Below are 14,574 nucleotides of genomic sequence, written 5' to 3' on the forward strand. Positions count from 1 at the left end.
TGGATGCTAATGACATCAAGGGATATGGGGATAGTGCGGGGAAGTAGCATTGAGGTGGATTTTGAGCCATGATCTAATTGAATAGTCGAGCAGGCTCAATGGGCCAAATACCTTACTCCTGTTCCTACAATCCTATGTAAGGGTTCTAAAAAGAGAAAGCTGCAGAGATAGTGGAAGCACTGCCTGTGATTTTCCAAAATTCACTAGGCTTTGAAATAGTCCCAGAAGACTGGAAATTAGCAAATATAACCCCACTATTAAAGAAATGAGGGAGAGAGAACATAGGGAACTACAGGCCAGAGGGCCTCAAATTAGTTGCCAGGAAAGTGCTGGAATCTATTATTAGGGGAGTCTTAACAATGCACTTCGAAAAGCATGATATGATTAGAACAAGTCAGCATGGTTTTACTGAAGGTAAATCCCATTTGACAAATTTATTATGTTTTTTTTTGAGGGTCTAACGAGTCGGACAAATAAAGGAGAACGAATAGATGTACTATACTTGGATTTCCAAAAGGCATTCGATAAGATGCCACACAAAAGGTTAATACACAAGAGAAGGTCTCATGGAATTGGAGATACACTCAGGTTAAGTAAGTGGGCAACAAGGTGGTAGATGGAGTACAATGTGAGGAGGTGTGAGGTTATTCAATTTAGTCATAAGAATTGAAAAGCAGAACATTTTTTAAACAGCGTAAAACTTGTAAATGCTGATGTTCAGAAGGACTTGGGTATACTTGTACAAAGATAATAGGATGTTAGCTTGCAGGTACAGCAATTAGGAAAGCAAATGGCATGTTGGCTTTTATTGCAAGGGGATTACAGTACAAGAAAAAAGAAGTCTTGCTACAATTGTATGAGGCTTTGTTGCAATCACAGAGATTGTCAGTCGGACACGTAATGTGCCACATTTGCATGTTCTGGAAGCTACATATATTACTACATGGGGCCCTATTCTTTGCAGCCAGAAAGATGTAAATGCGTTAGAAGCAGTTCAGAGAAGGTTTACTAGGTTAATACCAGGTATGGGCTGTCTTATGGTGGGGCTGTCTTATGAGGAAAGACTGGACAGGTTAGGTTTGCATCCACTGGAATTTAGAAGAGTAAGAGGCAACTTAATGGAAACCTTTAAGATCCTGAGAGGCCTTGACAGGGTGGATGTGGAGAGGATGTTTCCTCTTGTAGGAAAATCTAGAGCTAGGGGTCACAGTTTAAAAACTAGGGGTCGCTCATTTAAGACAGATGGGGAGAAATTTTTTCTCAGAGGGTTGTAAGTCTTTGGAACTCTCTTCCTCAAAAGGCGGTGGAAGCAGAGTCTTTGAATATTTTTAAGGAAAGCTAGATAGATTCTTAATTAACGAAGGAGTGAAAGGTTATCGGGGGTAGGCAGGGATGTGGGGTTGAGATTACATTCAGATCAGCCATGATCTTATTGAATGGCGGAGCAGGCTTGAGGGGGCCGAGTAGCAAACTCCTGCTCTTAATTCGCACATTTGTTCATATGTACATACATTGCACCTGTTTCAGCTAAACCAAATAAATGACAGCAATTCACTGATTCATTCCTCAGGGCAATGCCTTGAGCAATCAGGGTCAAGCTGCCTGGTTTAAATTTCAAACAATACTTGGCAGTTAACTGTTAGTCATCATCAGTAGGGCATTCTCCATGACAACGCCACTTGCCAACCAATCAGTAATTTCTTCACACACAGTAAAAATTGATGTTTTCCCCTTTATATTGGTATTCTTGCGAGTGCCCTGATGAGCGCAAGATGAAAAGCTTAGACATGTCCCTTTTTTCGGCAATATTTAAGTTCTGCACTACCAAATGACTATTTGTATACCTGAGGCAGAGGTGCAACAAAGACCAAATTTGGAAATCAAGGAATATGGGAGCAGACAAGAAAGTAGATTTGAAGCCAAGATCGGCCATGATTGTATTGAATGGTGGAGCAGACTCCTACTTCTTATGTTCTTGATAATGATACCCAGCTTCACTCCATCACTTCTCACAACTCTTTTGCCGCCTCTGTTTACAGACTATGTGGCAGAGGTACAAATCTGTTTTTTTCTTTTGAGCAGGGGGTGATGCAGGCAAAGTTGAAGGGAAAGGGCTCAGTGCCAGAGGACAGAGAACTATTCATATTATCAGCTAACAGGAAGGGAAGCTGGATGGCCAGCAGTTTGGTGCAAATAGGGTTGAGGGAGCAGAAGGTTTGTTCCATAGCCAAGCTGAGCTCAGAGAGGCGTGATGGGGGCACATAGGAGAGAAACTAGAGAAAGATGTTCACACAAGGTTATAACCAAATTAATAACAACCTAGTCTACGTCAAGCCAAGCTCCTGACCCCATATCCTCTCCATTAAGACGATCTCTGGAACAAATGTCCATTCCACCTCAGCTCATCTCTGCTGAAATATTTATCCTTGACAGTGATCTGCAGACTCTGATATTCCAAAGCTTTCCTCGCAGCCTCATGTCCTGTACACTACGTGAATATCAGCCCATCCAAAACTGTTTCCTATATCTCATCATGTACCAAGTCCAACTCATCCATCATCTGTCGTCTAGGGCTTATGGCAGCTCCGAATCCTCTTTAAAAACTCTCATTCCAGTCTGTAAATTCCTTAATGATTTCACCCATCCCTATTTTGGCTACCTCCTCCAGCCTAACCTTATATTTTAATAAAGGTTCAGAACTTCAGTATTTCAACTGCTGAAATATTTCCTCTTCAGCCTCAAGAGGAGAATATATTTTCCTCCCCTGGTTTTGCATTGATCCATCCAGTGGTTCAATGCAGAAAAAACAAAATTAAAAGCAAGCAAATTTAAATGTCACTGAAGGCTATGATACTTTCTTACTACAGCCAAAGTGACTATAATTGCTACACCAACCCCACCCCCTGAAACTTGACATAGCATTTTGCCTCAACAAGAGTCCTGTAATACAGAGCAAGTTACACAAGAAACACATACCATAGTTTTTCCTGCTCCCCGGGGACCAACAATCAGGACAGAATTGCTCTCCCCATGAACCGCTGTTTGTTTTAGAAGATCCATCAAATTTCTGAAAAACAGCAAAGCAACACAGTTAGACCGATTTTTGTTAGGCAAGGGAGTCAAGGAATATGGGGGAAAGACAGGAAAGTCAAGCTGAGACCACAACCAGATCAGCCATGATCTTATTGAATGGTGGAGAAGGCTCAAAGTGCCGAATGGCCTACTCCAATGTTCCTAACACATATCAAATGTATATGCACTAAGAATATGCTGAACAGATAACTGAATCTTGTGGTATGCTTGGTTTCTTGATCTGTGCGGATGTGCTGCATAATTCCATATTTTCATATGCTGCTAAATGCTTTTCAACATTTATTTGTGTACTTACACAAAACAATAAATGTGTGTTTCAAAATAGAAACACTGCTTGAAACCAATTTATCATGAGACAGAGCCACAGTTTGAACTGATCAAGAATTAGCATTTATAACTGGTAGGTTATGTCTAACTGATCATTTGAATTTACTGTAGGAGGTCACTGGCATGATGGTTAGAAGTACAAATGGATTAAAAATAAAAAATTCTGGAAATACACAGGAATGCATGTCCACAGATCCCTGAAGACGGAAGGACAGGTAGAGAAGGCAGCAGAAGAAGCATATGGAATACTTTAATAGCTGGAGGCATAGAATCTAAGAACGAGGAGGTTATACTGGAACTGTATAAAATATTAGTTAGGGCACAGTAGAGTATTATGTGCAGTTCTAGTTACCATAATACAGAAAGGATACAATTGCACTAGAGAGGGTACAGAGAGGATTTACAACAACGCTGCCAGGAATGAAGAATTTGAGGAAAGATTAGATGGCCCGGGTCTATTTCCTTTGGTACAGAGGTTGAGGAGAGATTTAGTTGAGATGTACAAAATTATGAGGAGCAGAGATAAAATAGATAGGAAGGGCATATTTCTGTTAGTAGAGAGGTCAATACCCAGCAGGCATGGATTTAAAGTAGAAATAAAGTAAATATCAGTGGAGGGACTAGAGGGAAGTTGAGGACAGGTTTTTCACACATCCACCCTCTCCAGCACCAGCACACTGTAGCATTGGTACATGCCATCTACAAGGTGCAATGCAGCAACTCGCCAAGTTTTCTTCAACTGCACTTTCCAAAGCCCCAACCTCTACCGCCTATAAGGAAAAGGGCACCAGATACATGGGACTACACCACCTGAAAGTTCCTCTCAGAGGAATACACCATTCTGACATGGAAATGTATTGCCATTTCTTCACTGTCACTCAGTCAAGAACCTGGAACTCCTTACCAAGCAGCAAGGCGGGTGTACAGAAACCACATGGACTGAAGTAGTTCAAGGTATTACACATCATCACCTTTGAGGATGCGCAATAAATGCTAGCTTTGCCAGTGATGTCCAAAAAAAGAAACAAGTGTGTCAGTGAAGCACTATACAATGCTGCTGTTTCAGACAAAAACCACTTACTTGTATTGAGCTTCTACTCCAAACAGTTTACCAGGGAGATGGTGGCAGAATCGTGCTCTTAATATCATGTGAACCTGTTAATCCAATGAGAAACAAGGAAGATTATGTTGTTAATAACAGGCATTACATAAACTTACGTATTTTCTCAAAAGCAAAAACTAATGTTTCATTCATTTACACTCATGTAATTTCATTGCAAGGCGCCATCAATGTTCATTGGGAAGTAGAAAGCTTCAAATCAAAAGCCTCTCATTATTTGACAGTTAACAAGAATTCCAGGAACAGAGATTTCTAGCTGAAAAAAAGTTATGCCTCTTTTTTGCGCCAGCAGTAAAAAGCTCGACAAAAGGAAAAATTGGGGTGAGGATGGGGGTGGGGTGGGAAACAAGGACAGAAATGAGGCTGAGGAGCACTTGGAATTTCAAGATTTAAGAACAGTCTTGCCAAGCATTTTATGTTAGGTTCAGTTAGTATTCAAGAAACTTTTCAACTTGAGTTGCAAAAGGGATGGAGTTCAATGCAACTAATCCAGTAATTTGTAAATTGTTTCTTGCAAATTTCTCGGTATTTAGAAGCAACACTATTAACTTTGCCACTACAGTAAATTGCAGATCCACAGACAGTCAAATTTATAGCAAAATTCAAAAAAAGAAAGCAGAAGGGAGGGGAAAAATAAACACTATGAAGAAATTGTTGGGAATAGACCAAAAAAATAAACCAATACATGCAGAAGAGGAAGAAGCAGAAATCATGTGGAAACCCATGCAAGGAAAAGTATCAACAGGGAAGAGTTGTCATGTATGCACAAGACACTTGGGTCTGGATTTTTGCTCCCGAGTTGCAATTTCCTGGCTTGCCACGACTTAGTCACTAATTACAGACCACCAATGGTGAATCCAAATGTATAATAATTACTAGTGCTAGTTTTCAAAATCAGTTCAAAGTTAACATAGAATTCAAAATAGTAATAAGCCAGATCAGTCAAAATTAATTTACTTTATATATTTTTAAAATAAAAATTAAATTACGTTTAGGCAAATGTTCCAAAATAATCAATAATAGGTAGAAGATCTGGATCAAGGACTTTTCAGCTTTCTTTACTAAACCAAGATGGGCAAAGGTTTCTCTCAGGAGAAAGCTATAATATATAAAAGTTTTGTTACAGCTATGCAAAGCTAGAATATTGTGTACAGTTCTGAGCACTGTATGCTAGCCTTGAAATGAGTGCAAAGATTCACCAGAATGTTACCAGGACTCCAAGGATTAAATTGTGAAGAGAGATTATATAAACCAGGCTTGCATTCCCTGGAATATACAAAAGGGGTGTTTCGGATTGAGGCTATGATTTTGAAAGGGCTTGATAAGGTAGATAGAGAGAGAAACCTTCCCATTAGTGGGAGAGTCTAGGACAAGAGGACATAAACTCAAAAATTAGAGACAGCCCACTTAGGTTATTAGGAAACGAAGGGTGATTGGAGTGTGGAACGCTCTCTCATAAAACCAACTAATTGAGAACAATGCATTTTTGCTAACCAAGGCTATTGAGGGATATGGAGCCGAAATAGATGAATGGAATTAGGATAGGGATCAGCTATGATCTCACTGAATAGCACAACAGGCTTGAGGATCTGAATGGCCTACGCTTGTTCTTACATTTCCATCGGCTTCAAGGGTTGACCCAAGAATTACTTCAGGCAACTTAACTTCACAATGAGAATGGATTCACAGCACAAAACTGTAAATCTGGCCAACTGACACCGACACTCTGGAGCCACAAGTGTCAATGATGTGGGCATGGAAAAGCTCACACCAGGTTGATAATGAAAACTCAAGAGCACTAAGACACCTTGTTGGGACAGAGGAAAATACTTCATCTGACCTGCAATATCCAACTCAAGTGCTTGATAATGATACACATTGGCAAACATGATAATGGTACATATTTGTTTAGAAATGCCATATCTCTCCTCAATGAGCACAGTGACCAAAAAATAAGTTCCAGGAAATTCCTGCGATAACTGATGTAATTAATGGCTCACCACAATGGCAATACCAGATGGTTGTGGTTGTTGGAGGTCAATCATCTCAGTCCCAGGGCATCACTGCAGGAGTTCCTCAGGGTAGTGTCCTAGGCCCAAACAATCAGCTGCTTCATCAATGACCTTCGTTCCATCATAAAAGGTCAGAAGTGGAGATGTTCACTGATAATTGCACAAGGTTGAGCATCACAGCTCAACTCCTCAGATACTGAAGCAATCTATGTCCATATGCAGCAAGACCTGGACAAGAGTCAGGCTTGGATTGATAAGTGGCAAGTAGCACTCACACTGCACAAGTGCCAAACAATGACCATCTCCTCTCCAACAGGGGAAAATCTAACCATCCCTCCCTGACATTCAATGATATTACCATCACTGAATCCCCCACTACCAACATCCTGGGGGTTACCATTGACCAGAAACTGAACTGGCCTAGCCACATAAATACTGTGGCTACAAGAGTAGGTCAGAAGCTGGGAATTCAGTGGTGAGTAACTCACCTCCTGACTCCCCAAAGCCTGTCCACCATCTACAAGGCACAAGTTAGGTGTGTGATGGAATACTCGCCACTCGCCTGGATAAGCACAGCTCCAACAGTCAAGAAGCTCAATACCATCCAGGACAAAGCAGCCCGCTTGATTGGCAGCCCACCCACCACCTTAAAACACAATAGCTCCCTCCACTACAGGCACACACTGGCAGCAATGTGTAATATACACAAGATTCACTGCAGCAACTCACCAAGGTTCCTTCGACAACATCTTGCAAACTCGTGACCTCTATCACCTAGAAGGACAAGGGCAGTAGGTGCATAGGATCACCACCACCTGCATGTTTCCCTTCAAGCCACACACCATTCAGAGTTGGAACTATACCACCATTCCTTCACTGTCACTGGATCAAAATCCTGGAATTGTCTCCCTAACAGCACTGTGGATGTACCTACACCACATGGCCTGCAGCGGTTCAAGAACACAGCTCACCATCACCTTCTCAAGGACAATTAAGGATGAGCAATAAATGCTTCCCTAGCCAGTGGCATCCACACCCTCTGAATGAATAAAAGGAAAAAAAGACATGGGCAAAGAAAAGCTTTTCAGACAAAAAAAAAGGACACTCGTTTCTAAACATCTTCAGAACAATGTTGTCAAGATATCAAGATTCCTACTAATCATGCATTGGGACAAGCTGATAGTTGTATAAGAGGTCATTCTGACCCATGCTCTTCCCAGTACTGAGCCACTTCAACTGACTAATTTTCCAAATCATATCATTAACACTCATGAGGCAGCAGGACAAATTGTGAGGAAGAAGGCTGCAGGCTCAACAGTTGAGCAGAATTGGCAGGTAGGTGGCAGTTGCAGTTCACAGCCAAGTACTGTGAAGTGGTATATTTTTAAAAAATGAAAATAACCGTAGAAATATACCTTAAATTGCAACGGCAAGGAGATCTTTAGTTGTGCAATTCATAAATCTTTAAAAAGGTGGAAATACAAACAGAAAAGCTCATGAAAGAAAAGGAAATGGAATTTTGAGTTTTACGCAAGGGTATTAAACACAAGAGCAAGAATGTGTCTTGGAATTTGTAGAAGACAGTAATTGGGACAGAATTGGAGTATCACATATAGTTCCTGACATTCCATTATAGGAAGGGTATTAAAGCCATAGAAAAAATTCAGTGCCCATCTTCACTAGAATACCAGAAATTACAGTTTATATTAAGAAAGTGCCCCAAATATTTTCAGTATTTTGTTTATTGAGCAGAAAAAAATTGGTGGGGGCTTATGGAGAGGCATTTTCAAAAAATTATGAGGGATATTGAAAAAGGTAATTGGTGAAAGATTAATAGACAAAACCAAAAAGGAACATAGATTCATGAATCTCGCTATAAAGAATTTGTCGGGGTGGGGGAGTATCGCATAGAGTTATTAAAATATGGAATACCATTACAACAGCATTAACACAAGAAAGACTGGATGAGGAAAATGACAAGAGGGCAAGAAAATAGGGTCCTAGTTGACAGCTCCAGTTGAAGAACCAGCACCAAAACATAAGGACTAGGTCACAGAACCACTGACATTTACAGTACAAATAGGAGTCTATATGTCTGTACCAGCTATTTACTAGAGCAATCCAATGTGAATTCTACCTTGTTGCTATGTTCACAAAACTTTGATCTCCCCATGCTCTAAATATAAATATAAGTATTGTATATAGTTTTGGTCCCTGTATTTAAGAAAGGATATACTGGCATTGGAGGCAGTTCAAAAGAGATTCAGTAGGCTGATTCCTGGGATGAAGAGGTTGACTTATCAAGAACGGCTAAACAGGTTAGGCCTTTATTCATTAGAGTTTAGAAGCATGAGGGGTGATCTTATTGAAACGTACAAGATTCTGAGGGGACTTGACAGGGTTGATGTTAAGATGTTTCCACTAGTGGGGGAATCTTGAACTAGGGGACATAGTTACAGAATAAGGGGATGCTCATTTAAACCAGATGCAAAGGGATTTCTTCTCTCAAAGGGTAGTCAATGTCTGGAATTCTCTATCCCAGAGTTGTAAAGGCTAGATCACTGAAAGTATCTAAAGAGGAGGTGGATAGATTTTTTGAAATGTCAGTGAGTTGAGGGATATGAGGAGCTGAGGCCTGGGGCAGATCAGCCATGATCTTATTGAATGGCAGGACAGGCTTGAAGGGCTGAATGGCCTACTCCTGCTCCGATTTCTTATGTTCTTATAGATACAAAAGCCTCTGTGTAATTTCCATGTTTTGTGCCCAGCAAACACAAATGTGTAACAAGTACTGTTGCAATGTTCACATTTTGTAGCTAGCCACAAGTGTGGCTTACACATCGACAACAAACTCAAGTATCAAAGTAGTATTGATATATTAATGGTCAATGTCACATTTAATATGGTACTGTATATCTTTTATGCAACTACCATATTTGCAGGAGCAATCTACAGTCTAGCTGCCGAAGTGTGAACTGAACTGATAGTTGGGAACAGGTTTTTTGTGTTGAGCGAATCTGCTAGTGACTGAAGTCTGATGCAGGAACCAAAGGTTTCCATGCATTGGTCATGAGTGAACTCTGTTGCTACTGCCATTTGAAGTTTGAGTTATAATCACAGAATCTTGAGCCTGTGCTGGCTTTTTGAAAGGTCTGTCCAGTTTCATCTTACACCAACTTTTCCCATAAGTCTGCAAATTAGTTCTCTTCAAGTACATGTCTGATTGCCTTCTTAAAAAAATTCCAGTGGAATCTTATTCCACCACCCTTTCGGCTCATAGTTGTTCAGATCTGAACAACTGTGTGGTGTGAAGAAATTTCTCCTCTCATTTCCTCTTTTTTACAATTATTTTAAATCTATGATCTCTGATTACCAACCCATTTGCCAGAGGAAACAGTTTCTCCCTATTTGCTCTATCAAAACTCCTCAAATTTAACTCTCTTTTTGGTCTCCCTTAATCTTCCCTTTTGAGGAAAAACCCAGCCACTCCAATCTCTCCACATATAAAAAAAATTCTCCACAGCTAGTCATTAGGAAGGCAAATAGGATGTTGTCATTTATTGCAAGGGGAATGGAATATCAAAGTAAGGATCGTTCCGAAGAAGTCATATCGGAGTTGAAATGTCAACTCGGTTTCTCTCTTCACAGATCCTGCCAGACCTGCTGAGATTTTCCCACCATTTTCTCTTTTTATTTCAGGTTTCCAGCATCTGCAGCATTTTGCTTTTATAAGATTAGGGATGTTTTGCTACAGTTGTACAGGGTTTTGGTGAGGCCTCATCTGGAGCACTGTGTACAGTTTTGGTCCCCTTATTTAAGGAAGGATATAAATGCACTAGAAGCAGTTCAGAGAAGGTTCACATGATTGATACCTGGGGTGAGGGATGTTTGGATGGGGGTGGGGAGGTGGTTATCTTGTGAGGAAAAGTTAGACCTGTATCCATTGGAGTTTAGAAGAATGAGAGGTGATCTTATTGAAACATGTAAGATTCTGAGGGGACTTGACAAGGTGGATGCTGAAAGGATGTTTCCATTGTAGGAGAGACTAGAACTAGGGAACACAGTTTAAACATAAGGGATTGGCCATTTAAGACTGAGGTGAGGAGAAACTTTTTCTCCAAGAGGGTTATAAGTCTTTAGAACTCTCTTCCCCAAAGTGTGGTGGAGGCAGGGTCATTGAATATTTTTAAGACTGAGTTAGGTAGTTTCTTAACTGATAACAGAGTCAAAGGGTACACAGAACATAGAAAACATGAGCAGCAGTAGACCACTCAGCCCATTAAGTGTGCTCCACCATTTATACAGATCATAGCTGATCGTGTACCTCTACCATTTTTCCCCCACTACCCCCATATCCCTTGATGTCATTGGTATGCAGAAATCTATTGATTTCTATCTTGGAGATGCTTAATGATTGAGTTTCCACAGCTCTCTGGGGTAGAAAATTCCAAAGATTCACCACCCTCAGTGAAGAAATTCCTCCTTATCGCAGTCTTAAATGGCCTGCCCCTTATTCTAAGATTGTGTCCCCTGGTTCTAGACTCACCAGCCAGGGGAAACATCCTATCCACATCTACCCTGTAAAAAATTTATATGAGATCACCTCTTATTCTTCGAAACCTTAGAGAATACAGGCACAGTCCCCTCAATCTCTCCTCATAAGAGGGTCCCGTTATCCCAGGGATTCATCTGCTGAACCTCCGTTGCACTCCCTCTGTGACAAGGACACCCTTCCTTAGATACACAGAGACCAAAACTATACACAATACTCCAAATGTGGTCTCACTAATTCTCCACAATTGCAGCAAGTAGAGTACACAGGAAATTAGAGCTGAGGCCATAATCAGGTCAGCCATAACTTACTGAATGGCGGAGCAGGCCGAATGGCTTGCTCCTAATTCATATGTTCATACTTCCCCCTCGTAAACTCCTCTGCACCCTCCCCAAAGCCTTAATATTCTTCCTAAAGTATCACACCCAGATTGTATATCATATTTCAGCTGAAGCCCAAGCAAATATTTGTAAAGGCTTGCAATGATTTCTCGTTGTTGTACTCAATGCCCCTATTTACAAAGACCATACACTTAGTATCACATAAGTACCCCATAAGTTTTCTTAACTAACATGCGAATATACACCCACAGGTCCCCACTCAACACTTCCCTCAAAATAGTACTATTTACATTATACTGTCTTGCTATGTTTTTTCACTCAGAGTGCATTACTCCACGCTTGACAGCATTAAACTGCCATGTGTCTACCAATGTCCTCCTGAATTCCACTAGGATCGTGCTCACCACTTACATTGCCGGTTTTATATCATCTGCAAACTTCAAAATTGTAATTCTTATCCCCAAGTCCAGGTAAATTACATACAAAAAAATGGTCCCAATGTTTCCCCCAATAGGCCCCACTGCATTCTTCTTTCCAGATGGAAAAAGATCTGTCCATCGCTACATGTCACCACCTATCCCTTAGCCAATTCTGTATTTAAGTTACGACTATCCCTTCAATACCATGTGCTTATATTTTCTGAGTAAGTTTGTCATGAGTTACTGTTACACAAGTACTGTAATTTTCATAATATTTTCCTAGCTTGTTGTAAATTAGGTTTATGGGTGTGAGTGTAGATGGTTCTGTCTGTGCGCAATTTAATTACAATTGGAGTCAGGTAGACTGCAAACTTGAAATTATAAAGAAGCTAGGTGTAGAAATGTGTTTGAAATGCTAATGAGTAAACATGGATACTGGCTTAGCATGTAAGGTGTGAAAGGAATTTGCATTTTTAGATAGGTGAAAGGATTGTTTAGATTTCAAAGGGATGTTAGTCTGTTTACAATAGACAAGCAAGGCTAAGGAGTGAGTTTATTTTTCCCCAAAAGGTTACTGACAATATCGGCAACATGAACTTTTTTTATATTATGGGAAAAGTACAGTTCCAAAAATGTATGGAACAATGGAATTTACTTATTAAAGAGAGAGAAACATATATAAAAAGGAGAACGAAAGGCTATATTGGGGGCCATGTAAGATCCAACAGGAGCGTGTGAAACAGCCTTGAAGAAGCCTCTAGCCATTTGTGCATAAGTCTGTTGTGTCCAGTAACTGAAGTTGGGGAAAGCCATTTAGAATTCCATTGTTAAGTGGGTACCATGTTAGCTTGCTTTTTAAAAAAATCTAAAATCTACTTTGGACTGTTGCCTTAAGAGGGCGTGTGTAACTGGGAGTCAGATTAATTAGGAATTTTAGGATTTGTTATAGTATTAAGTAATTGTAGTCTTATGCATGTGCTTGAAATCTTTTCCTTTGTTAATAAATATTTTAATTTAATTTTTAAAATCTCCAAAGGTCTTGGTGAACTCATGACTTCTGAATTAAGCTCACACATCTTCTCATAAAAAATACAAATTGCAAAACCGCTATGATAGCATGGCCAGGTTTCCCTTGTGGATTTGATCTGCCTTGCACATATCATCTGCCACGTGATAACAGTACTTTATCAAATGCCTTTCCAAAAGCTATTATTCACATGATCTACAGCACTACTTTTCTTCATCAACCCTCTATTACTTGAAAGAACTCAATCGCCAGACATGATTTGCAATGAACAAGTCTGTGCTGGCTGTCTCTTATTAATCCATTCTTCAAGTGAGAATGTCTCTTGCTCAATGATCTCTGATAGTTTTTCCACCTCTGACGATAATGACTACAGGCCAATCAGTTTATGTTTATCACTTTCTGCTTTTTGCACAGCTACTTATTTTTGTTTTAAGCTCAACTCACACAGGCACTTATTCTTAAAAAAAAACACACCACTGCAGCCAATCCAATGCCATGTCTCCTCTATTGTCAGTAGGGAAATAATACATCTTGAATATTTTCATAGCGTCTTTATAACACTTCCTTTTCTGCCCATCACATGACCATTTGCCATTCTTCACACTCACTGGAGAACACGTGCTTCAGAACCTCTCTCTCTCCAGCATCACTAACTAATGCTGTTCATTGATGCCAACTATACTAACATATAACATGATCTCTGCACTGACGATCTTCTCTTGCCATTTAATGCTTAGTATCAGTTGTAGAATGCTTCTCCTGTTGGCAAACATCTAACTGCCGATCATCTATTGCTCAAGCTCATAAGAATATACATCCCATGTTAACGCACTGTGGAATTTCAACCTTTTCTGCTAGGACAGTGCAGGATCGAGAAAAGAACATAATACAAATGGAAAATGCAGTACTTACTTGGATGAGTTTCCTTCAATCAAGATCAATCAATACATTGCAAGATTAATCTATTTGTTCTCACTGAACTGGCTGCTTTCTCCAAATCAAACCATCAGGCAGATACTTGGTTCAGCTAACACTCACCTGGAGTCAAAAGACCACGGCCTCAAGACCAACTCCAAAATTTCACATAATCCCGGTTGAAATTTTGAAAGTGTTATATTGTCGGAAGTGCTATCTGGTGCTGAACCATTACACGAAGCCCCTATCTGCTATCTCAGGTAAACGTAAAAGATCCCACAGCACTATGCGAATAAGAGCCGGCAAGTTAATCCAGAGTCTCAATCAACATGTGTCCTTCAACCAACACCACCCATTTTCTACGTGCAAGCCGGCTACCACATTTGATTACATAACAATTACTCACAGGGCATGAGAGATGCAATCTAAATGAAGATCCTTCCTTTAAACATTCTCCTGCAGTGTAATTTTATTATTATATCACATTAGAGGTTCGCAATGTATTTGTTTGGGGGTGGGATAATTCTTAACCACAACTTTCAGAGCAGGGCCATGTCCTTATGGTAACACAAAGACAACTAGAAAAAGATAACAGCAATAATAAAGAAAAAAGGTGCTCACCTGATTGTAAGAATTCAGTATCAAATTAGTGATCATATAATTTAAATGCAAATACAAACCTTAGCAATGCATTCACCCAGAGAACAGCTGTTGTCCTTAGATTTTCTTTTACTCATGATAAAAAATTTTCATAAACTGTAAAGAAAA

The 14,574-nt window shown here is 40.0% G+C and overlaps 1 protein-coding gene across 4 annotated transcripts in view; it reads right to left on the bottom strand.

The window, feature by feature from the left end:
• orc4 (origin recognition complex, subunit 4) overlaps positions 1–14,574 on the bottom strand; it is an 86,127-nt gene that overhangs the window by 66,139 nt on the left and 5,414 nt on the right. For 2 of the 4 annotated variants that reach the window (XM_078552516.1, XM_078552518.1), the window contains exons 2-4: positions 14,487–14,562; positions 4,502–4,575; positions 2,977–3,067 (exon numbers count right to left, since the gene is read on the bottom strand). In XM_078552516.1, coding sequence (XP_078408642.1) covers positions 2,977–3,067; positions 4,502–4,575; positions 14,487–14,543 — 222 coding nt within the window. In that variant the 5' untranslated portion in view covers positions 14,544–14,562. Of the gene's footprint in view, positions 1–2,976; positions 3,068–4,501; positions 4,576–14,486; positions 14,563–14,574 lie in introns of those variants that run through there. The other 2 variants (XM_078552520.1, XM_078552519.1) reach the window with 2 other exon arrangements.

The sequence above is a fragment of the Cetorhinus maximus genome, chromosome 11, assembly GCF_964194155.1.
Source record: "Cetorhinus maximus chromosome 11, sCetMax3.hap1.1, whole genome shotgun sequence".
Lineage (NCBI taxonomy): Eukaryota > Metazoa > Chordata > Chondrichthyes > Lamniformes > Cetorhinidae > Cetorhinus > Cetorhinus maximus.